At 36.2% G+C, this 25,331-nt stretch overlaps 1 protein-coding gene across 22 annotated transcripts in view; it reads left to right on the top strand.

The window, feature by feature from the left end:
• Window positions 1-18,849, top strand: part of LOC117336916 (hemicentin-1-like) — a 160,858-nt gene extending 142,009 nt beyond the window's left edge. For all 22 annotated transcript variants that reach the window (XM_033897725.1, XM_033897714.1, XM_033897722.1 and 19 more), the window contains 9 exons: window positions 483-785; window positions 1,798-2,100; window positions 3,632-3,928; window positions 4,637-4,891; window positions 12,346-12,606; window positions 13,178-13,309; window positions 16,045-16,111; window positions 17,284-17,319; window positions 17,544-18,849. In XM_033897725.1, the coding sequence (XP_033753616.1) occupies window positions 483-785; window positions 1,798-2,100; window positions 3,632-3,928; window positions 4,637-4,891; window positions 12,346-12,606; window positions 13,178-13,309; window positions 16,045-16,111; window positions 17,284-17,319; window positions 17,544-17,676 (1,787 nt within the window). In that variant the 3' untranslated portion in view covers window positions 17,677-18,849. The remainder of the gene's footprint in view (window positions 1-482; window positions 786-1,797; window positions 2,101-3,631; window positions 3,929-4,636; window positions 4,892-12,345; window positions 12,607-13,177; window positions 13,310-16,044; window positions 16,112-17,283; window positions 17,320-17,543) is intronic.
• The last annotated feature ends 6,482 nt before the right edge of the window (window positions 18,850-25,331 follow it).

Below are 25,331 nucleotides of genomic sequence, written 5' to 3'. Positions count from 1 at the left end.
AGGATGTAAGGTACAGCATGTTTGCTGACTGCCACAAGACTAATACATTCTCAGTTGCAAAATTTTCTCCCCCATTTGCCAGATTCCTTTTTTATTTCACTGTATATATATAATAAAGATATGAATAAGACCATGTAGAGGTCAGGGTTTATGATAATTACTGTACATTAAAAAGAACCAGAAGCCATCAGAGTGGTGATCTGATGTGTCACACACATCACATGTAGGTACACCTGTGGTGTTGTTAAAGAATCTCATCCTGCAATGACAGCACAATCAATATCCTCTTTATCACATTGTATCATACAGTACCATAGTATAACAACTATTCATCTTTTCCCCTGTCGTTGCCTTGAACATCTGTTTATCAAAGGATCAAGAAGTAGTTGACAGTGATATAAAACATTCACATCTTTAACACAGATTTAGAAGTTTAGACACTTTAGAATTTTAATGTCAATTTTGATGTCAATGTTTGATAGATGTGCCTGCTGTGGTGATTAGCCAGCCATCCTACACTGTTGTCCTTGGGGAGACTGTCACCATTGACTGTGACTACAGTTCTACACCTGATGCCACTTCTATATACTGGAACAAGATCGTCAACACACAGACAACAAGAATCACAGTCACCCAAACCAACAAGTATAGTGGTGCCACCCTGACAATTCCTTCCCTGACCATCACTGGTACAGACAGTAGCGACCAGGCATTCTACCGCTGTGTCGTTGGTAACAGTGTGGGTGAAGGTCGGAGCACACAGGCCTATCTGTATGTTACTGGAAGTAAGTTTTTTGATAATCTCTCTGACACTAATTTTTTTTATTATCCCCCACCCAAGAAGTTGGCGGGAGATATACAAAAGGGTTCTGTCCATCTGTCCATTCGTCATTTCTTCACTTTCGCACGATCCCTTTTGAAGGAATGATCAGATTTTGATGAAACACAGGGTTAGCACGGGCCTTGAGAAAGTCTTGAATTTCACCTTGGGCCTTGAAAAGCCTTGAATTTTACCTTGGGCCTTGAAAAGCCTTGAAAATTGGTTTACAGCCTTGAAAAAGCCTTGAATATTAAGGTTTCAATATAGGATAAGTGAAACCCTGGCCACTGATCATTTGGATTCAACTTTGTCCTTGTCGCCTCCCCTACAGACATTAATAATTACCATATCAAGTTGTATTTTGATAAAGTGTATAGTTGTAAGTAGCCTTTTTGCTCTCTTGTTCCCTCTCAAGATGACTTAGATGACGGGTAAAATGGGTCTTGAATATTTAATTAAGACATTGAAAAAGCCTTGAAAAGGCCTTGAATTTGGTTTGACAAAATCTGTATGAACCCTGAAACATGCTTGGTAGACTTATTACCTAAACCCCTCACTCAAGTTCAATTAACGGCATATTCCACCCATATTTAATGAGGCTGATGTGATATGATTGGCTGATTGCTTTCCGCACGATATGTTTTGAAGGAATGATAAGATTTTGATAAAACTCCCTTGGTAGACTTATTACTAATTATGTTGATTACTTTAACGGGAACATATAATGACAGAACACAAATACATGTTATGATTCTAAATGCTATGTCATGTGTTTCATGTTTTTATGCATATTGCCCTCTTTAATTTCATGTAATACAATATTTGCATGGGCACATGGGGGATCTTGATGACTGTCCTTGTTCAAATATTTTTTTTTTCATTCCCCTGTTCTATTGATTAACTTTTTGACAAATGATAAAAACATGTATTATTTGTATCAAATTGTTGCTGCTATAATTCTGTTTCAAATTTTTCAGACTTACCAACTGTGACTGTCCCGCAGAGTTCTTACAGTGTTTCGCTAGAGGACACAGTAACGATATCCTGCACTGTGTCTGCCACACCATCGGCCACCTCTGTCACCTGGGAATACACCAGCAATTTGGGTGTAACCAGTACAGTTGATCTGACCAACTCCAGGTTCACTGGTGGTACGGTGGCTTCACCATCTCTCCAAATCTCTTCAGCTCAACTTGGTGACCAGGGGTCTTACAAATGTAAGGCCATCAACAGTGTTGGCCAAGGAGAGAGCTCAGATGTGTATCTGTATGTCACTGGAAGTAAGTAAAATAGTCTATCATGATTTTGATATCAAATTTGTTTGCCTTTCACCTTTTGTCTTTAGATCCTACTAATCTGAGTGTTGTCTCTTGTCCATAAAGTCTTGTTATCACTATAGAAAATCAAACCATATTGTATAATGGAAAATACTGCAAAATTTGATGGGTGTATCATCCATCATTCTATCTGTAAACAACCGGTTAAAATTTTGATGCAAGTTTCTTCAGTGGTCTAACTCGGACAATAAGGATTAAATTTGGAAAAACCGTTCTAATTTTGGGTCATGCAAGATGAAATGTTAAGTGATCTATTATATTTGTCTGTTGTCTGACATGCACGGTGACAGACGACAGGCAAATGTAATAGATCACTTATATCAATAATCACAATGCACTGTTGGCCATCATATATCTATCATTCATCGATTCAATATTTTGACTTGATTACCATAAGGCCCAGAGACCTGATATCAGGATGATAGGTTTGTTGAAATGAATGACCTTGACCTACTTTAAAGGTCACAGGGGTCACATGTGTTTAAATCTGAAACAACTTATCAATAACCTAGAGGCCAAGGGTCATTTTGTTATGACTTGATTTATGAAGCAAAGTTCCTTGAAGTAGTCAACCCACCAAAGGTCATGGTCACTGGGTCAAAGGTCAAGTTTATTAAGGTCCAAAGTTCAGTTCAAGGACAAATTGGATATGTAACAATAAATCTAGCTGTAATTGGTGTGAGATTTCTAAGTCTAGGATAAAACAGATTGAAGCTAACAAATCAGTATTATACTCATCAGTTATCAACATTTCTGTTAGTCCATCATAATTGAATGTTGAAAGAAACAAGAGTCAGTTCTGCAATATATGATAATGGGGAGATGGATTCTTGATCACAGCTAGGCTCTTTCTGATCTGTACTGTGTTCTTGTTTAATAAACCTTAATCTACATTCAAGTCACATGGATAAGATGTGTTAAGTGTTCGTGTAAAAGCAAGACACCATCTATCAGTATACATACACAAGTATACCGAATATTTGGGCAAAGTTTTTACAGTTGTCTGATAATATAGGGTCTGATAAACAGGATTACAGATGCTGAACCCTTCATTTCTCTTTTCCATTAACTATGTTAAAATCTGGTTAAGAATTGTGTAGTACATATTGGAGGCTACAGCTGTATAAAGACTATACTTAGTCATTGGATAGTCAGATGGGCATTGTAGTATGTCCTTTTGTATGGTTGTAAAATTGTAAGTAGGATGGTATAATTGTATACAGGTAAGTTGGATTTTATAATTTATAGTAATATTTATATAAGTTAGTAGGATCGTATAAGTTTGTATATAAGTTAGTAGGATTGTATAAATTATATGATTGTGTAATTCTATAAATTATTTGATTGTATAATTCTATAAATTTTATAATTATATAATTCTTTAAGTTGTATGATTGCTCATTTTTATTAGGTTATGACTGTACATTGTAAATGTCATTGCTGGATATCAGACTTTAATGTTATATTTCCTCAGCTCTGCCATCAGTACGTGTTACTGTTTCTGCCTATACTGTTGACGTTGGCAGCCAGGCCACACTGGCCTGTATTGTGGAAGCCTCTCCCACTGCCACCTCTGTATTCTGGACAAAGATTGTTGAGGGTGTCACCTCAACCATTAGCACAACATCAAACAAGTATGAGGGTTCAACTGTGGGCACACCGTCTCTCATCATCAACAACTTGGCTGTATCAGATGAGGGTAGCTACAGATGTAACGCAATTAACACCGTTGGTACTGGACAGAGTGGTCTGACATCCCTTATTGTCGCCTGTAAGTTACATGTTCTTAGTAAATCACATGGTGAAATCTTTAAATCTTCAAATGAGTTCTAAAGCTTATGCCATTTATATGTCTGAATCACAGATTGCACGTAGTCGAGACCTTTTAGGTTTTTCAAGCTTGGATGTCAAAAGTCAAGGACACCGTTACCATAAATAGAAAATTAATTTATTTGTGCTAGTTTTGTTAGCTTTTCAGCCTTGAAGGTCAAATGACAAGGTCACTTACTATAGATAGAAAAGAAGTTTTAGCACTGCATTGTCTTGAGTTCTGTACATTCCTAAACACTAAGGTTTAGAGGCACTATTTCTAAGGGCCCTTTCTGACATGCCAGTAACTCTTAGTTTACAGCAAAAAAATTTGAATCAATACAACACTAAATGGTTCTTCAAGCAAAATTGACATTTTCATGTTTAATTTGACAAAAGGTTTACCTATAAGTGAGGTTGACAAATTAAAATTTCCTTAAACTGAGAAGGGGAAGCCATTTCTGATTATACTGTATCAATGTTTAAGTGGCTGGTATTCGCCTTCATAAAAAATCATAGATAAATATAGGTCACTCCTCTATTATAATTCTAACAACATTCTGATCCCTTTGTTTATATAAAATTTTGGGAAACAGAGATACAGCTAAGGTTAGATATGGTACAGAGAGAAGCTATATATGGTCCATATAAGTTTTGTGTATGTTTTCAGATGCACCAAGAAACACTGTAGTGAATCCATCAGCTGTGACCCGCAGGGAAACTGAATCTGTGACATCTGAGTGTTCCACAGATGCTAATCCAGCTGCTAGCTACCAATGGCTAAAAGACAGTACCAGCCAAATTGTGTCCAATGAGAAGATCTTACAGATAAGCAATATTGATCGTGGGCATGATGGTACCTACACCTGTACTGCCACCAACAGCCAAGGGTCAGACACAGCCAAACTAACGGTGGACGTTCAGTGTAAGTCTTGGTTCTATATGTAAGTGTACTGTAGTAGGGCCAGACACAGCCAAACTAACGGTGGACGTTCAGTGTAAGTTTGGGTTCTATATGTAAGTGTACTGTAGTAGGGTCAGACACAGCCAAACTAACTGTGGACATTCAGTGTAAGTTTGGGTTCTATATGTAAGTATACTGTAGTAGGGTCAGACACAGCCAAACTAACTGTGGACATTCAGTGTAAGTCTAAGTTCTATATGTAATTGTACTGTAGTAGGGTCAGACACAGCCAAACTAACGGTGGACGTTCAGTGTAAGTTTGGGTTCTATATGTAAGTGTACTGTAGTAGGGTCAGACACAGCCAAACTAACCATGGACGTTCAGTGTAAGTTTGGGTTCTATATGTAATTGTACTGTAGTAGGGTCAGACACAGCCAAACTAACTGTGGACGTTCAGTGTAAGTTTGGGTTCTATATGTAAGTGTACTGTAGTAGGGCCAGACACAGCCAAACTAACCGTGGACGTTCAGTGTAAGTCTAAGTTCTATATGTAAGTGTACTGTAGTAGGGTCAGACACGGCCAAACTAACTGTGGACGTTCAGTGTAAGTCTAAGTTCTATATGTAAGTGTACTGTAGTAGGGTCAGACACAGCCAAACTAACGGTGGACGTTCAGTGTAAGTTTGGGTTCTATATGTAAGTGTACTGTAGTAGGGTCAGACACGGCCAAACTAACTGTGGACGTTCAGTGTAAGTCTTGGTTCTATATGTAAGTGTACTGTAGTAGGGTCAGACACGGCCAAACTAACTGTGGACGTTCAGTGTAAGTCTTGGTTCTATATGTAAGTGTACTGTAGTAGGGTCAGACACAGCCAAACTAACGGTGGACGTTCAGTGTAAGTTTGGGTTCTATATGTAATTGTACTGTAGTAGGGTCAGACACAGCCAAACTAACCGTGGACGTTCAGTGTAAGTTTGGGTTCTATATGTAATTGTACTGTAGTAGGGTCAGACACAGCCAAACTAACCGTGGACGTACAGTGTAAGTCTTGGTTCTATATGTAAGTGTACTGTAGTAGGGCCAGACACAGCCAAACTAACGGTGGACGTTCAGTGTAAGTCTAAGTTCTATATGTAATTGTACTGTAGTAGGGTCAGACACAGCCAAACTAACTGTGGACATTCAGTGTAAGTCTAAGTTCTATATGTAATTGTACTGTAGTAGGGTCAGACACAGCCAAACTAACGGTGGACGTTCAGTGTAAGTTTGGGTTCTATATGTAAGTGTACTGTAGTAGGGTCAGACACAGCCAAACTAACCATGGACGTTCAGTGTAAGTTTGGGTTCTATATGTAATTGTACTGTAGTAGGGTCAGACACAGCCAAACTAACTGTGGACGTTCAGTGTAAGTTTGGGTTCTATATGTAAGTGTACTGTAGTAGGGTCAGACACAGCCAAACTAACTGTGGACTTTCAGTGTAAGTTTGGGTTCTATATGTAAGTGTACTGTAGTAGGGTCAGACACAGCCAAACTAACTGTGGACATTCAGTGTAAGTCTAAGTTCTATATGTAATTGTACTGTAGTAGGGTCAGACACAGCCAAACTAACGGTGGACGTTCAGTGTAAGTTTGGGTTCTATATGTAAGTGTACTGTAGTAGGGTCAGACACAGCCAAACTAACCATGGACGTTCAGTGTAAGTTTGGGTTCTATATGTAATTGTACTGTAGTAGGGTCAGACACAGCCAAACTAACTGTGGACGTTCAGTGTAAGTTTGGGTTCTATATGTAAGTGTACTGTAGTAGGGTCAGACACAGCCAAACTAACGGTGGACGTTCAGTGTAAGTCTAAGTTCTATATGTAAGTGTACTGTAGTAGGGCCAGACACAGCCAAACTAACGGTGGACGTTCAGTGTAAGTTTGGGTTCTATATGTAATTGTACTGTAGTAGGGTCAGACACAGCCAAACTAACGGTGGACGTTCAGTGTAAGTTTGGGTTCTATATGTAAGTGTACTGTAGTAGGGTCAGACACAGCCAAACTAACGGTGGACGTTCAGTGTAAGTTTGGGTTCTATATGTAAGTGTACTGTAGTAGGGTCAGACACAGCCAAACTAACTGTGGACGTTCAGTGTAAGTTTGGGTTCTATATGTAAGTGTACTGTAGTAGGGTCAGACACAGCCAAACTAACGGTGGACGTTCAGTGTAAGTTTGGGTTCTATATGTAAGTGTACTGTAGTAGGGTCAGACACAGCCAAACTAACCGTGGACGTACAGTGTAAGTCGTGGTTCTATATGTAAGTGTACTGTAGTAGGGTCAGACACAGCCAAACTAACCGTGGACGTTCAGTGTAAGTTTGGGTTCTATATGTAAGTGTACTGTAGTAGGGTCAGACACAGCCAAACTAACGGTGGACGTTCAGTGTAAGTTTGGGTTCTATATGTAAGTGTACTGTAGTAGGGCCAGACACAGCCAAACTAACGGTGGACGTTCAGTGTAAGTCTTGGTTCTATATGTAAGTGTACTGTAGTAGGGCCAGACACAGCCAAACTAACTGTGGACGTTCAGTGTAAGTTTGGGTTCTATATGTAAGTGTACTGTAGTAGGGTCAGACACAGCCAAACTAACCATGGACGTTCAGTGTAAGTTTGGGTTCTATATGTAATTGTACTGTAGTAGGGTCAGACACAGCCAAACTAACTGTGGACGTTCAGTGTAAGTTTGGGTTCTATATGTAAGTGTACTGTAGTAGGGTCAGACACAGCCAAACTAACGGTGGACGTTCAGTGTAAGTCTAAGTTCTATATGTAAGTGTACTGTAGTAGGGCCAGACACAGCCAAACTAACGGTGGACGTTCAGTGTAAGTTTGGGTTCTATATGTAATTGTACTGTAGTAGGGTCAGACACAGCCAAACTAACGGTGGACGTTCAGTGTAAGTTTGGGTTCTATATGTAAGTGTACTGTAGTAGGGTCAGACACAGCCAAACTAACGGTGGACGTTCAGTGTAAGTTTGGGTTCTATATGTAAGTGTACTGTAGTAGGGTCAGAGACAGCCAAACTAACCGTGGACGTACAGTGTAAGTCTTGGTTCTATATGTAAGTGTACTGTAGTAGGGCCAGACACAGCCAAACTAACGGTGGACGTTCAGTGTAAGTTTGGGTTCTATATGTAAGTGTACTGTAGTAGGGTCAGACACAGCCAAACTAACGGTGGACGTTCAGTGTAAGTTTGGGTTCTATATGTAAGTGTACTGTAGTAGGGTCAGACACAGCCAAACTAACCGTGGACGTTCAGTGTAAGTTTGGGTTCTATATGTAAGTGTACTGTAGTAGGGTCAGACACAGCCAAACTAACGGTGGACGTTCAGTGTAAGTTTGGGTTCTATATGTAAGTGTACTGTAGTAGGGTCAGACACAGCCAAACTAACCGTGGAGGTTCAGTGTAAGTTTGGGTTCTATATGTAAGTGTACTGTAGTAGGGTCAGACACATGCAGCCAAACTAACGGTGGACATTCAGTGTAAGTTTGGGTTCTACATGTATATGTAAGTATACTGTAGTAGGGTCAGACACAGCCAAACTAACAGTGGACATTCAGTGTAAGTTTGGGTTCTATATGTAAGTGTACTGTAGTAGGGTCAGACACAGCCAAACTAACGGTGGACGTTCAGTGTAAGTTTGGGTTCTATATGTAAGTGTACTGTAGTAGGGCCAGACACAGCCAAACTAACGGTGGACGTTCAGTGTAAGTCTTGGTTCTATATGTAAGTGTACTGTAGTAGGGCCAGACACAGCCAAACTAACTGTGGACGTTCAGTGTAAGTTTGGGTTCTATATGTAAGTGTACTGTAGTAGGGTCAGACACAGCCAAACTAACTGTGGACGTTCAGTGTAAGTTTGGGTTCTATATGTAAGTGTACTGTAGTAGGGTCAGACACAGCCAAACTAACTGTGGACGTTCAGTGTAAGTTTGGGTTCTATATGTAAGTGTACTGTAGTAGGGTCAGACACAGCCAAACTAACGGTGGACGTTCAGTGTAAGTTTGGGTTCTATATGTAAGTGTACTGTAGTAGGGTCAGACACAGCCAAACTAACGGTGGACGTTCAGTGTAAGTCTAAGTTCTATATGTAAGTGTACTGTAGTAGGGTCAGACACAGCCAAACTAACCGTGGACGTACAGTGTAAGTCTTGGTTCTATATGTAATTGTACTGTAGTAGGGTCAGACACAGCCAAACTAACGGTGGACGTTCAGTGTAAGTTTGGGTTCTATATGTAAGTGTACTGTAGTAGGGTCAGACACAGCCAAACTAACGGTGGACATTCAGTGTAAGTTTGGGTTCTATATGTAAGTGTACTGTAGTAGGGTCAGACACAGCCAAACTAACCGTGGACGTTCAGTGTAAGTTTGGGTTCTATATGTAAGTGTACTGTAGTAGGGTCAGACACAGCCAAACTAACCGTGGACGTTCAGTGTAAGTTTGGGTTCTATATGTAAGTGTACTGTAGTAGGGTAAGACACAGCCAAACTAACCGTGGAGGTTCAGTGTAAGTTTGGGTTCTATATGTAAGTGTACTGTAGTAGGGTCAGACACATGCAGCCAAACTAACGGTGGACATTCAGTGTAAGTTTGGGTTCTACATGTATATGTAAGTATACTGTAGTAGGGTCAGACACAGCCAAACTAACAGTGGACATTCAGTGTAAGTTTGGGTTCTATATGTAAGTGTACTGTAGTAGCTAGGGTCAGACACAGCCAAACTAACTGTGGACGTTCAGTGTAAGTTTGGGTTCTATATGTAAGTGTACTGTAGTAGGGTCAGACACAGCCAAACTAACCGTGGACGTTCAGTGTAAGTTTGGGTTCTATATGTATATGTAAGTGTACTGTAGTAGGGTCAGACACAGCCAAACTAACAGTGGACATTCAGTGTAAGTTTGGGTTCTATATGTAAGTGTACTGTAGTAGGGTCAGACACAGCCAAACTAACGGTGGACGTTCAGTGTAAGTTTGGGTTCTATATGTAAGTGTACTGTAGTAGGGTCAGACACAGCCAAACTAACAGTGGACATTCAGTGTAAGTTTGGGTTCTATGTGTAAGTGTACTGTAGTAGGGTCAGACACAGCCAAACTAACGGTGGAAGTTCAGTGTAAGTTTGGGTTCTATATGTAAGTGTACTGTAGTAGGGTCAGACACAGCCAAACTAACGGTGGACGTTCAGTGTAAGTTTGGGTTCTATATGTAATTGTACTGTAGTAGGGTCAGACACAGCCAAACTAACCGTGGACATTCAGTGTAAGTCTAAGTTCTATATGTAAGTGTACTGTAGTAGCTAGGGTCAGACACAGCCAAACTAACGGTGGACGTTCAGTGTAAGTCTTGGTTCTATATGTAATTGTACTGTAGTAGGGTCAGACACAGCCAAACTAACTGTGGACGTTCAGTGTAAGTTTGGGTTCTATATGTAAGTGTACTGTAGTAGGGTCAGACACAGCCAAACTAACGGTGGACGTTCAGTGTAAGTCTAAGTTCTATATGTAAGTGTACTGTAGTAGGGTCAGACACAGCCAAACTAACCGTGGACGTACAGTGTAAGTCTTGGTTCTATATGTAATTGTACTGTAGTAGGGTCAGACACAGCCAAACTAACGGTGGACGTTCAGTGTAAGTTTGGGTTCTATATGTAAGTGTACTGTAGTAGGGTCAGACACAGCCAAACTAATGGTGGACGTTCAGTGTAAGTTTGGGTTCTATATGTAAGTGTACTGTAGTAGGGTCAGACACAGCCAAACTAACCGTGGACGTTCAGTGTAAGTTTGGGTTCTATATGTAAGTGTACTGTAGTAGGGTCAGACACAGCCAAACTAACGGTGGACGTTCAGTGTAAGTTTGGGTTCTATATGTAAGTGTACTGTAGTAGGGTCAGACACAGCCAAACTAACCGTGGAGGTTCAGTGTAAGTTTGGGTTCTATATGTAAGTGTACTGTAGTAGGGTCAGACACATGCAGCCAAACTAACGGTGGACATTCAGTGTAAGTTTGGGTTCTACATGTATATGTAAGTATACTGTAGTAGGGTCAGACACAGCCAAACTAACAGTGGACATTCAGTGTAAGTTTGGGTTCTATATGTAAGTGTTCTGTAGTAGCTAGGGTCAGACACAGCCAAACTAACTGTGGACGTTCAGTGTAAGTTTGGGTTCTATATGTAAGTGTACTGTAGTAGGGTCAGACACAGCCAAACTAACCGTGGACGTTCAGTGTAAGTTTGGGTTCTATATGTATGTAAGTGTACTGTAGTAGGGTCAGACACAGCCAAACTAACAGTGGACATTCAGTGTAAGTTTGGGTTCTATATGTAAGTGTACTGTAGTAGGGTCAGACACAGCCAAACTAACGGTGGACGTTCAGTGTAAGTTTGGGTTCTATATGTAAGTGTACTGTAGTAGGGTCAGACACAGCCAAACTAACAGTGGACATTCAGTGTAAGTTTGGGTTCTATATGTAAGTGTACTGTAGTAGGGTCAGACACAGCCAAACTAACGGTGGACGTTCAGTGTAAGTTTGGGTTCTATATGTAAGTGTACTGTAGTAGGGTCAGACACAGCCAAACTAACGGTGGACGTTCAGTGTAAGTTTGGGTTCTATATGTAATTGTACTGTAGTAGGGTCAGACACAGCCAAACTAACCGTGGACGTTCAGTGTAAGTCTTGGTTCTATATGTAAGTGTACTGTAGTAGGGTCAGACACAACCAAACTAACCGTGGACGTTCAGTGTAAGTTTGGGTTCTATATGTAAGTATACTGTACTAGTAAGTGTAAAGCATCACTACAAAATATAAAGTTATTCAAGTGATTAAAGAAGTTATTCATGTGATTGAAGAAAGCCCTGAAAACGTCATTTGTGTGATCTTTTTGACTGATTCATTATCAGAGAATCAATTATCCAGTACACTGAAAATACATATCAGTCTTTACTATCTAATCAACAAAAATACTATGCCCGGATTTATTTGACTATGTGATGGTTTGATAGTTAAGATTATGTATTATATATATATCCTTGATTTAATAGTTAAGACTGTGATGATTTGATTGTTACAATATGATGATTTGATAGTTACGATATGATGATTTGATTGTTACAATATGATTTGATAGTTACGATATGATGATTTGATTGTTACGATATGATAATTTGATAGTTATAATATGATTTGATAGTTACAATATGATTTGATAGTTACGATATGATGATTTGATAGTTACGATATGATAATTTGATAGTTACAATATGATTTGATAGTTACAATATGATTTGATAGTTACGATATGATGATTTGATAGTTACGATATGATGATTTGATAGTTACGATATGATGATTTGATAGTTACGATATGATGATATGATAGTTACGATATGATGATTTGATAGTTACGATATGATGATTTATGTTTACAGACAAACCTATCAGTACTGTTACTGTTGAGGAGGCCACAGTTACACTCAGTCTGAATGCCCAGAAGAACCTTGAGTGTAACACTGTTGCCAATCCTGCTGTACAGACCTACAGGTGGCTGAAGGATGGGAACAACATTGCTGATGCTACTAGTCTTGAATATCGAGTTACCATTACAGATACCAACAGCTATGGAATATACACATGCTTTGCCACTAACGCCATTGGGCAGTCCTCATCTATTGCTTTCACAGTAAAATCAGGTGAGGTTCCTTTCTGATTGCCTAATGGTTGATTTGCAAATTAATTGATGTTTCTTCCTGAAGATTAGATCAATTAGTGTATTTACATACTTGTTCAGTTAAGCATACATGAAGATTATCAGCCTTCTAGCAGCTTCATTCCTCGAGGGACTTTCATCAAATTTCATACAATTACAAAGGACCATAACGTCTCTGACATATCCAAGTGTCAAGGTTGTTGGGTGAAGGTTAAGGTCGATGACAAGTGTCAGGGATGTTGGATGATACTTTTCAGCACTCCATTGGGTCCTATAAGGGATTTTCATTTAACTAAAGACTCTTAATTAGGATCATGTTATCTCTGACAAATATGAATGTCAAGGTTGATGGGTCAAGGTCACATTACAATTTTTAGAAAATCATTGTCTTGAGGCTACATTCTTTGAGGGATTTGGATCAGTCTTCAGATACTTATTGAAATGGACTGTAACAGGTAGTGGGGGCCAGTAAGGAACATGAATTGCTTTAGCGAATACTCAGTATGCTATATGTTCGAATGTTTTTAAAAATGGTTTGATTTATTTGTGTACAGGAGATGTTATTGTAACCACGCCCACACCCACAGATGATGGCCTTACAACTGGAGTCATTGTTGCTATTGTCATCGCTGCTGTTGTCTTCCTTCTCATTGTCATCATTGCTGTCTGCTGCTGTGTTACACATGGTAAGAAAACCCTACCTTTTACAGTTTGTGTTTAAGTAGGCACGCCATTTTTGTCCACTATCATAGATGATGTACAAATGTTTTAAAAATATATACTTGCCATATTTATCCTCAAATTAGCCCCCTCCCCTTCTGTAAAAGTTTAGTATTAAAGTTTTGGGTGGCTTATCAGTTCACAAATTAAGGTGCAATTCAAAAATAGTGATAATTATTATTAAGGTTGTGTCATACATAATGTACCTTAAGGTATATGAAAACAGCTATGTCTGTTGATTTTACTGCGTATATAATTTGTAGATAATCTTCGGGCTTGCTTTTTCTCATTAAATGTCGATGCAAAAATAGGTCAAATAGAAATCCCGGCTAATGGGTTAGAGGTCACAAATTCTTAAACTTTTTTCTTTTTATTTTTCAATATCTTAAAAGATTCTTTTTGTAATTGATGCAGTATGTCATGAAAAGTCTTCACTTTTTTTTCATAACATTCTCCATTTGTAGAGTGACCATTTTGACATCTATTGATCTTTTTGAAAATGACAATAATATGCTAAAACTGATTGATTTTTCTCTTACATCAGTGAGGTGTTTTTAATTTTTTTTATAGCATGAAGTTTTTCCAGACAGTAGTCTTTCATTGTTGGCTAAAACAACTTTTCACAAGAAGCATTTTTCTGTCAAATATCAACTTCCCAGTTTTCAGTAGGGGTCAAAGTTCAATGGTGTGATTTTAGGAAACAAACTTCAAAAGAATTCTTCTCAATTAAAACATGTGACCCATGATAAGGTCAGGATAGTTGGTGAATAATATGCTCAAGCAATGAGCTTTCAAGTTTGATAATATGAATGACCTTGGCCTTTGTTCAAGGTCACTACCAAATTTTTACACAAGAATGACCATCGAAGATCGATTTCCGTTTTTTGACAGGTGTCGAAGTTCAAATGAGCAATTTTTTTTAAACAAAATTCAAACAATTTCTTCTCAATAACTTGTTGTTTTTATTATTGTCCCATTTTAAAGTTACTTCCAGGTCATTTGAGAAGCTTACCTCAATGGTCCCTTAAAATGTAATAAACGGGGACAGCTTACAGCTAAGCTGTATGATAAGCATGATCTCAATTCCAAATTCTTAATTCTAGACAGCAACATTCCTGTACAGTGTTTACATGTCCTAGTAGAGTATACATATTTACATATCCTAGTAGAGTATACATATTTACACGTCCTAGTAGAGTATACATATTTACACGTCCTAGTAGAGTATACATATTTACACGTCCTAGTAGAGTATACATATTTACATGTCCTAGTAGAGTATACATATTTACATGTCCTAGTAGAGTATACATATTTACACGTCCTAGTAGAGTATACATATTTACACGTCCTAGTAGAGTATACATATTTACATGTCCTAGTAGAGTATACATATTTACACGTCCTAGTAGAGTATACATATTTACACGTCCTAGTAGAGTATACATATTTACACGTCCTAGTAGAGTATACATATTTACACGTCCTAGTAGAGTATACATATTTACACGTCCTAGTAGAGTATACATATTTACATGTCCTAGTAGAGTATACATATTTACACGTCCTAGTAGAGTATACATATTTACACGTCCTAGTAGAGTATACATATTTACATGTCCTAGTAGAGTATACATATTTACATGTCCTAGTAGAGTATACATATTTACACGTCCTAGTAGAGTATACATATTTACACTGTCCTAGTAGAGTATACATATTTACACGTCCTAGTAGAGTATACATATTTACACGTCCTAGTAGAGTATACATATTTACACGTCCTAGTAGAGTATACATATTTACACGTCCTAGTAGAGTATACATATTTACATGTCCTAGTAGAGTATACATATTTACACGTCCTAGTAGAGTATACATATTTACATGTCCTAGTAGAGTATACATATTTACACGTCCTAGTAGAGTATACATATTTACATGTCCTAGTAGAGTATACATATTTACATGTCCTAGTAGAGTATACATATTTACATGTCCTAGTAGAGTATACATATTTACATGTCCTAGTAGAGTATACATATTTACACGTCCTAGTAGAGTATACATATTTACACGTCCTAGTAGAGTATACATATTTACACGTCCTAGTAGAGTATACATATTTACACGTCCTACTAGAGTATACATATTTACACGTCCTAGTAGAGTATACATATTTACATGTCCTAGTAGAGTATACATATTTACACGTCCTAGTAGAGTATACATATTTACATGTCCTAGTAGAGTATACATATTTACATGTCCTAGTAGATTTCATACATTTGTATTCAAGCGGTTTTAGATCAACATCATGATCTCATTTAGACAGTCGGATAAGTGAGGCTTGTTGATTGATTGATAGATTGTGACATAGCCCGGATTTAATCTAGATTGTATGGCAGTTTGGTGTTGTCAATGAAGCATAAGACACTTACTCTCACCAGAGTTCCAGGTTTTTTGGGGGTTTTTTGTATTTTTGTCTCAATGGAAATTTATATGTTTTTGTACATATATTTTGCACTTGTTGAATCATTTTTGAGTTTGAATCATGGTTTTTTTTTTGTTTACATTCTTTGTAGTTGTTCCAGGAAGAACTTTTACATGCCTTATCCTATTTTTTACAATAAACTTCATTGAAATATGTTATTTTGAAATTAAAACTCATGCAGCATTCCTTTGTCGTGTTTTATAACAGGTGTGTGCAGAACAGAAGAGCCATATGAGACAAAGAGAATTATTGTGGAGAAACCAACTATGATGAGGTATATAATCAGATTTCATTTTCTTATTTCAAATGTTAAGATATATTGGTGTTAAATTCACAAATTGGTGTAGGCTGTCAAAAAGGTTAGTTTTGTGTAGACTGCAATTAGTATAGCTCTGCATGCTGCTAGTTTTATACATATTTATTAATGGCTATCAGTGAAACAGGGGGGAACTTTATATAAGTCAGCGACTTCATTCCTAATTTATGGATTTTGCTCAAACACAATTACAAAGGACCATTATATCTGGTACATGTTTGAGTTTCAAGGTTTTTGGGTCAAGGTCGCTGTTACTTTTTAGGTCATCTGAGACAAAGTCTCAAGTGAACTGTTTTCGCCTTTTGTCTGCCATAGCGCATTGTACGTTATATGTTGGCAAACAATTTACATTCTTGATTTCCCTGAACAAGTTTCAATTAAACAATTTTGCAGAAACGTTCTATGGACAAAGGTTAACCAAAACTGTGAATTATATGGTCCCACTCCCAGGTAACTGAGGGCCATGCAAAAGGGGCTTTATCAAAATTGTAAATTTTATGGTCCTGAGGTCTGGCATGACCTTGCTGGCTACATGTGATAATGGGCGGGGGCAGAAAGAGTCAAAGGTCCATATAGGCCTCTTGTTTAGAATATTCAGTGTCAGCACTGCAATGGCTTATTCTTGAGAGATTTATATCAAACTTCATAATAATTATATAATAAAGACAATCATATCTGGGATGAGTTTCATTTTCAGGGTTGTTGGGTCAAGGTCACTTGTGCTATTTTTAGAAAATTATTGTCAATGCTTTAGGGGCTTCATTCCTTAAGGGATTTGGATCCTATTTCATAACCTTGTAAAGGACCATAATCGCTAGCTGGACAGTAGAGGACATGAATTGCTTTAGCAATGCTCAGTATACTTTAAATTGATTTCTAATCTGGTGTTAATGTTGTTTATTGCTGATTTCTAATGTTGTGATTTGAGTTATGCATTGTTGGTTTGTGTACAGACTGTAATGTTATATGTTATTGTTGGTTTGTGTACAGACTGAAATGTTATATGTTATTGTTGGTTTGTGTACAGACTGTAATGTTATATATAATTTTTGGTTTGTGTACAGACTGTAATGTTATATGTTATTGTTGGTTTGTGTACAGACTGTAATATTATATATATGTTATTGCAGGGAACCTTCACTCATCATGCCCCGCCAGGAAGTCATGTGAGTATTTATTTCTGTTGGAATCATTAATTTATGTATTGGGTCCTTTAATGACATGTAATATGCATTGACAGATCAGAATTCTTATAATAATTGAGAAAGTTCGGGATGAAGTAATGTTTATATAAATTAATATTATTTGTAAGGGTTGTCACATTAAGGTAGGTTTTTTTGGTTTTTTTTTTTCCAATTTGAATGTAATGAATGTGTTGTTATGATTGCAGTGCACTTCAGGAAGACAGTTTCTACAGAAACCCTGGATCTAATTACCGGTATCTACAAGGCTTAGATTACACGTACTACGAGACCGAAGGCTCCAAGCACGACAGGAGGAGCTACACTGCTTCGATACATTAAAAAAATGCACAAAAGCCATAGTCAGTGTGAAAAATAACTTCAGTTATACTGACCCATTTAAGACTAAATTTTGATTTGTATACTCATTTGTAACTGGACAGTGCCAGGCTACATACGCATAATTGCAAGATTGTATTTGCTTTAAAGTGACATTATGTTCATAAAGTTTAAGAAATATCCATTGTGTTGCAGACATTTGGGGAAATGATTTGATACATTTTAAACTATATAGACAATCATACATATGTTAAATTTTTCACCCATTTAACTACATTCATTAAAGTTAACTTTGTAGGTTTATGTACCGCAATAAATACCAATATTTGAGTTTATCCTAAATTTAAAAGTGAATATGTGAAGAATAATGTTTTATTATTTTCAAAGTTAAGAACTTTTTAACATTAATTTAAGTTGAAGAAAGAAAATCCCAAAATCCAAATGATGTGTTTTATATCGGACAGTAAATCACAAGTATCAGTAGTTCTTTTGTAAATAGATTATATGGCCACCATCTCATGATTGTTTTTACAGCTATATGTAATGTTCGACTTTTCTACATTGTATGTCGATGTGTCTGATTTAAAAGTAATCTATGGTAATGCATGTGTTAATCATTTCACTTTGAGAATGATCTGTTTATGTGCTAAATTAGAAAATGGAAAAAAAGAAAATTTAGAGAACAGAAGTATATATCACTTTGCTACAAAAAGTTGTACAAGCACTGTAAGTGCTTAGTCTATGTGAGTGATATACCCATAAAGTAAATTCCAACATATTCATTAATTTTGTAAAATAAGAAAGTGGTGAGTCTATTGTGTCTTACAATCAATCAATACATTTGTATTTTAGTATATGATGTTGGTAATGTATGATGATCCATCGATAAGTTTTAGTATAGCATTTCATAATCTGATTATCATTTTGTCAATGCCAAGGAGTTTCAAATGATGCTGTTCCTTTTTTCTACGTTTGAAAGATGTGTAATGCGTAAACATGGTAAATCCATGAATGAGATGTGCATAATGTATATAAACACTAACCCACAAAAGTTAAAATGATTGAACCACGACGTGTATTTCATCAACCAAGTGTATGTTTCTTGTTTTTTGTACCAGGTATGTGAACAGGTAGCAGCTATTAAGAGTCTGGATCACTTCTATACATGTATGTCCCTATTGTGTGAATCACATTCCAGAATATGTGTGTAACAGTGCTTCAAATATATACATAATGCTACAATATTTTGTAACATTTCTACCATATTTGTAATATTTCTACTATATTTTTTATACATTTATTAGTCATCCTATTTGATATAGAAATAAAACCTTCATTATCAAAAATGCTGACATTTATGTTATGATTTCAAACATTGCTATTGTTCATGAAATCCAGGATGAACCATATCTGTATGTCCAGGAAAGTTTGTCGGCATGCAGTACTAATAATTATTCTTTAAACCAATATTAATGTTCAAATGGTAAAAAAGTACCAGTGTTCTAATACATTATCAATTATGGAATGGTGCAGTTTCCTTTGTCAATTATGGAATGGTGCAGTTTCCTTTGTCAAATATGGAATGGTGCAGTTTCCTGTGTCAATTATGCTGCTCTTCTGGGGAACTGAACATAGTAACACGAATGAGCAGAACAATTTTACGGCATGTGTGCTGACCAGGCCTTGGATTTATGATATACAGCACCTGCATGATCACCATGCCAGAAATTCCCACAGCTTATACCACTATGCCAAAAAGCATTCTTTAAAAAACCCCATTCCAATTGACTGTGTTGGTCGGCTCAATAACACAACAGGAAATTAAAATTGTTAGCTTGGTATCAACAACATGCATGATGCATTGTGTTTATAATTAGACATATCACATAGAAACTGACAAAGGAAGACAATTAGATATATATATATATATATATATATATATATTCATACATATAGCTTGGAAACACAAATGACGAAGGAAGACAACTTTTTGACTCGTGCCCTGACCGGGCCTCGAACTCACGATCTAATGCACCCAATCGCCTAGCCAGAAATACCCGCAGCTTATACCGCTGCGCCACATCGGCGTTCTAAAAAGAACGTTTCAATGGCGCAGTGATGGTCGGCCCGATACCCTGACATGATCATTGTATATCGGAACTTGGGTAACCGATAAGGCCCATTGGCCTCTTGTATATTGATCTTACCCCCATTGTACTTCGAGACCATATACCACCTCCATTCAACTTGATCGTAAAACAAGGATGTCCATTAAACTTGATTGTTTAACAAGGACCTTGAGTAAACTTGATTTATGAATGACCTCCTTTAAACTTTATTGTATAAAAGGACCTCCATTTAACTTGATTAAATAACAAGGACGTTCGTTTAACTTGATTGTATAATAAGAACTTCCATTAAATTTGATTGTATAACAAGGAAGTCCATTAAATTTGATTGTATAACAGGACGTCCATGAATCTCAATTGTATAACAGGACGTCCATGAAACTCAATTGTATAACAAGGACGTCCATTAAACTCAATTGTATAACAAGGACGTCCATGAAACTCAATTGTATAACAAGGACGTCCATTATACTCAATTGTATAACAAGGCCGTCCATGAAACTCAATTGTATAACAACACGTCCATGAAACTCAATTGTATAACAAGGACGTCCATTAAACTCGAATTGTATAACAGGACGTCCATGAAACTCAATTGTATAACAACACGTCCATGAAACTCAATTGTATAACAAGGACGTCCATTAAACTCAATTGTATAACAAGGACGTCCATGAAACTCAATTGTATAACAACACGTCCATGAAACTCAATTGTATGACAAGGACGTCCATGAAACTCAATTGTATAACATCACGTCCATGAAACTCAATTGTATAACAAGGACGTCCATGAAACTCAATTGTATAACAAGGACGTCCATGAAACTCAATTGTATAACAAGGACGTCCATGAAACTCAATTGTATAACAAGGAAGTCCATGAAACTCAATTGTATAACAAGGCCGTCCATTAAACTCGATTGTATAACAACACGTCCATGAAACTCAATTGTATAACAAAGACGTCCATGAAACTCAATTGTATAGTAAGAGATGCCCTTCTAATTTCCGACATCATAACACTGTGTTGGTAGCGATACTTTTCGTATTAGTAAATCGATTTCAGTAATATTATTTCGTTCAATGATTCAATATCGTTTTAAGTATATGAACTTAATTTCATTGCATTATGAAGAAAATACAAGCACTATAAAGATGACAAAAACAATTTTCGTGTTTTAAGTTTTCAATTTAATGTATTTTGAAATTAAATATAGCAACGTATTTGAATTTAGAGAGTTTAGAATTCAATAAAAAACCAAAATCTTGAAAATCAACAGTATCATATTAAAAGATGGCCGAAACATATTTGCCAAAATAGTATGTATTTATATAGGAATCTTGTATTTAACACATAAATACTTTTTATTTTATTTTGCTGTAATCATTCGCAGTTCTGTCATGTGTCTACTTAAGTATGACACTGATAAGGAATCACCTTTGGAACAGATTGAGTGCCCAAGGTTAAGACTGGCACGCACATCTGCTACGACCCACAGGTAAATCGTGTCCAATATAAGTTTAGTTTAGTTTATTCAACTTGAAGCCTTACGGCTCATAAGTATAACATAGAAGCATCAACATACACATATATACAATACGTAACTAATTGTTATAGAGGATGAACAAAACAGTAGGCGTAACTGGTGAAAAACATCCGCAAACATTGATTTTAACAAAAAAAGCACAATTTGTCAGAGTATTCAGGGGGTGGACAAAACAATAAACATAACTGGAGACGAGTACCTTAAGTCATTAATAAAAAGTAAATAATACAGTTTTTTAAGAGTAGATAGATAGTAGTTACCAAACAATAGGTATAACTAACATAAGTATCTAGGATTTTTCAAATGCAAATATATACTTCGTGAGAATAACTACATGATGAACAAACAATATATATAAATATATATAAATAGATATAAATAGAGATAAGTAACTAAGGGCACCTATATAATGCGGATATATCAAAGCAGCAATTTTATCTCATACTATTGTATACGTGAAGATATCGTATTTACTTGGCGCTACTTGCTTTATAAATATCTCAATCATTACATATAAGATATACTATGATATTATGATAGCTTATTATAAGTTAAATAAAATCTCGTTTTACATGTTATATAGGAACGATATTTGGAGAGATTTCAGTTTCTTTTTTCATACTTTGCGATCTTATTCTATGTAAGTCATATCGAAACGAGGTTTCAACAGTATCTAACATTGATGAAATACAAGATCGACGTTGTCTTTGAATGACTATTAAATTGGTGTGCCATAGGTATTATATGCCTGGAAATGAAGGCAGAGTATTACGGTTGACCAAGCTTGATGTTCACAGGGGTTTAACGAAAATGTGTTTAGTTCTGGTAGTTGAGCTGATCAATGTACTCGAACACCATAAAAAACATATGAAAAATCATTAAAATCGAGGTTTCATGTATTTTTCTTCAGAAAATCATAGGTGTATCAATGTACTCGAACACCATAAAAAACATATGAAAAATCATTAAAATCGAGGTTTCATGTATTTTTCTTCAGAAAATCTTAGGTGTATCAATGTACTCGAACACCATAAAAAACATATGAAAAATCATTAAAATCGAGGTTTCATGTATTTTTCTTCAGAAAATCATAGGTGTTCGTGTTTAACTTCAGTTCGACTGCTAAAAAACGAGATCTCCATAATGAAAACATTATATCCAGAATAACAAAACGATACATTCAGAATAATAAAAAAACTATGTATCCATATTAAACGATATACACATGTATTAAGAATAAAAAACGATATGTCCAGAATAAAACAACGTTTTCACTGAGTTAGACCCCTGTGATTTGCCTTGATGCAGATCTGTCCAACATCAGTGGAAAAGATGTGTTTAAAACAAGAATACTGAGATACAATAACTTGCCAACAGTTTTGCTGCTAATTTAAACAGGCCTGTAGCCCTGGTAGGGAACAACCAACCAATTGAAAAAAATATATTTTTGAAACAGCCCCTGTGTATAGAACGTTGAGCCAAGGATAAAATGTCTGGCAGCCACTGATTGGCCAGTATGTTATGAAGTGAGAAAATAGATATGTAGCCTGATAGGTAACTATCAATAAGAAATGTTGATATAAATTTCGTAAGTCCGATTGTTTTTTTTCCCAAAAGTTCACGTAATAATAGTAAACAGGTAAACATTTACGATTTTTGAGAATTTTTACTGCGAAATTCACCTATTTTCAAAATGACTACCCTGGAGAAAATTTGAGCTGAAGGACCCAACTTTTTTTTTTGATTAGGTATTATATCAGACCCTAAACTTTTGTTATAAACCATAATCGTCATATTCAATTCAAGAATTTGAATGAAATAATCCAAAACGTTAACACTAAGGTCTATGGGAAAACAATTGGTTGGTTGGTCTCTGGTAAGTACAGAGGGCTTTCTCCCGATAGAATACGTAGCATTTCTCTATATCTCATTCGGTAGAATGTTGGTAGGTAGCTATATAGACCGAGTATATAACCTTGGTAAATTCCAGCAACACGTATCTCTACCAACTCTGCTAACCAGAATTTCTATTCACCAGCAATTCCGAGTTTAATACTAACCGGATGCATTAGAACGACGGTGAAATAAAGCGATACACGAGCCTTATACCGTAACGTTTGTATAATTTCATTACAGAATGTTGCACAGATATGTGTCATTTCTAACGTTATTCCAGGCGTGACCAGAAGAGTCGAAATGACTCATCAAAATGAGTCCAGGCCCCGCGTATGAAGACCTGTTATCACAGTAATCACATTATGACATCGATGTAAGCCTTAAAAGGCTTGTGTGATGTATTATCGCCATGTCATTACATAATGAGGTTTGTCAAATAGGAGGTTAGCGACTTCGGATTGGTTGTTTCGTCACTAAATAGATATACATGTATATATGGTAATGTACTTTTATTCTTTTAAGACCTGTTCTCCTTTCTCACACTTTTTTTTTTTAAATAACATAGGGACAGATATTTTGTGACAGTTATTATAGGCTGCTTCATATATCTTACCTGGATTTTACCTGTATTCTCCCACATTACATGGTTTTTACCTCTATTTTACACAAACTTGAAATTCAAAATTGAATTCATCTCATTTCATTACTATTTAATCAATTTTTACATACCATGTACCATTTTCATCAACAAGATTTGCAGAAGACAGCTACAATAAGTGCAAAAACGTATATATATTTTAGATATTTCAATGTTTGAAATGATTAAAAATGCGAAACAAAATCACATCAGGCCATTTACTACTATCCGATAACCCTTATCAACATGGCTAAGTACATGCATCACTGATATTTTTCTTGGGGCTAACTAACTGAACTGATTACAAATCATACATACTTATAGAATTGGAAAACAAGCTAAAAGCTTATACCAATTCCTTTCCTAAAATTTATTTTATTCTTTATTTTGCCGAGAGTCTTACGGCTCATAGGCGCATCAATAATACATGTACAAAGAATACAATTATTCACGTCTAATAAACACACTCGCACACTTTCACACACTCTCACACACTCTCACACACACCAACATAAGTAAATACTACGTAATCAGGAGAGTGATGGCTATGTGTAATAATACACAAAACTTAACACACAAAAATATTAAATGGTAAAAGTAAGCATTGTAAAAATTACACATAATTAAGTACAAACTCATAATAGAGAATAATTAACTGAATATGTAAGAATAAGCTGCAGTGTTGTACACTATAACTACTAAAATATTACTGGTTATCACGCTGCCTTACAGCATACTACAAAAATTTGGCAGTGTCGCATAGTTTACATTGTTTACACTCAAAAGTTTTATTAACTTTAACACCCTTTGACTTTTGTAATCGACTTTTTTAATGTATTTCCCCCTTAATTCCTTATTCCTTTAATTAACTTTAAATGTACCTATCTCCTCCTTCCTGCCCTCTCTCTCTCTCTCTCTCTCTCTCTCTCTCTCTCTCTCTCTCTCTCATTATATTTTCGTTTCTTTATCGAATTTCTGAATATTTGTATATGCCATCATGTGACTATGTTATTGTTAATTATTTTGTTATTATTATGGGAGAAGTCGTCTATAAGTTGGAAAAACTTGCTGACTAATCCCTTTGTCATTATTATATGTCAATAAAATATGTTTAAACTAATTCCTTATAAAATGAACACCTCAAAATAAAATGAAATTCATCCTCTACATCACCGTCGTTACATCTGCTACATAATCCATCTACTCTATTAATATTGCTATGACGTCCACTTTCTACATTTAGATTAAGCGCAGATAATCTAAACTCTGTTAACATACGTTTATATTTTGTTTCAACGGGTTTACATAGATAATATTGTATATCAAAATTATCAGTAAGATGTTGGTACAAAAATCCTTTTGATGAGTTTTTAATTCTGGTAAGCATTTCCTGTTCATTAACTCCTAATAATCTTTGTTTTATAATATATGCCACAGAGACGGGCAA

Source organism: Pecten maximus, chromosome 10 (genome assembly GCF_902652985.1).
Source record: "Pecten maximus chromosome 10, xPecMax1.1, whole genome shotgun sequence".
In the NCBI taxonomy this organism is placed as follows: Eukaryota; Metazoa; Mollusca; class Bivalvia; order Pectinida; family Pectinidae; genus Pecten; species Pecten maximus.
The sequence above is the reverse complement of the archived record's forward strand: the minus strand, read 5'-3'. Positions and strand labels throughout refer to the sequence as shown.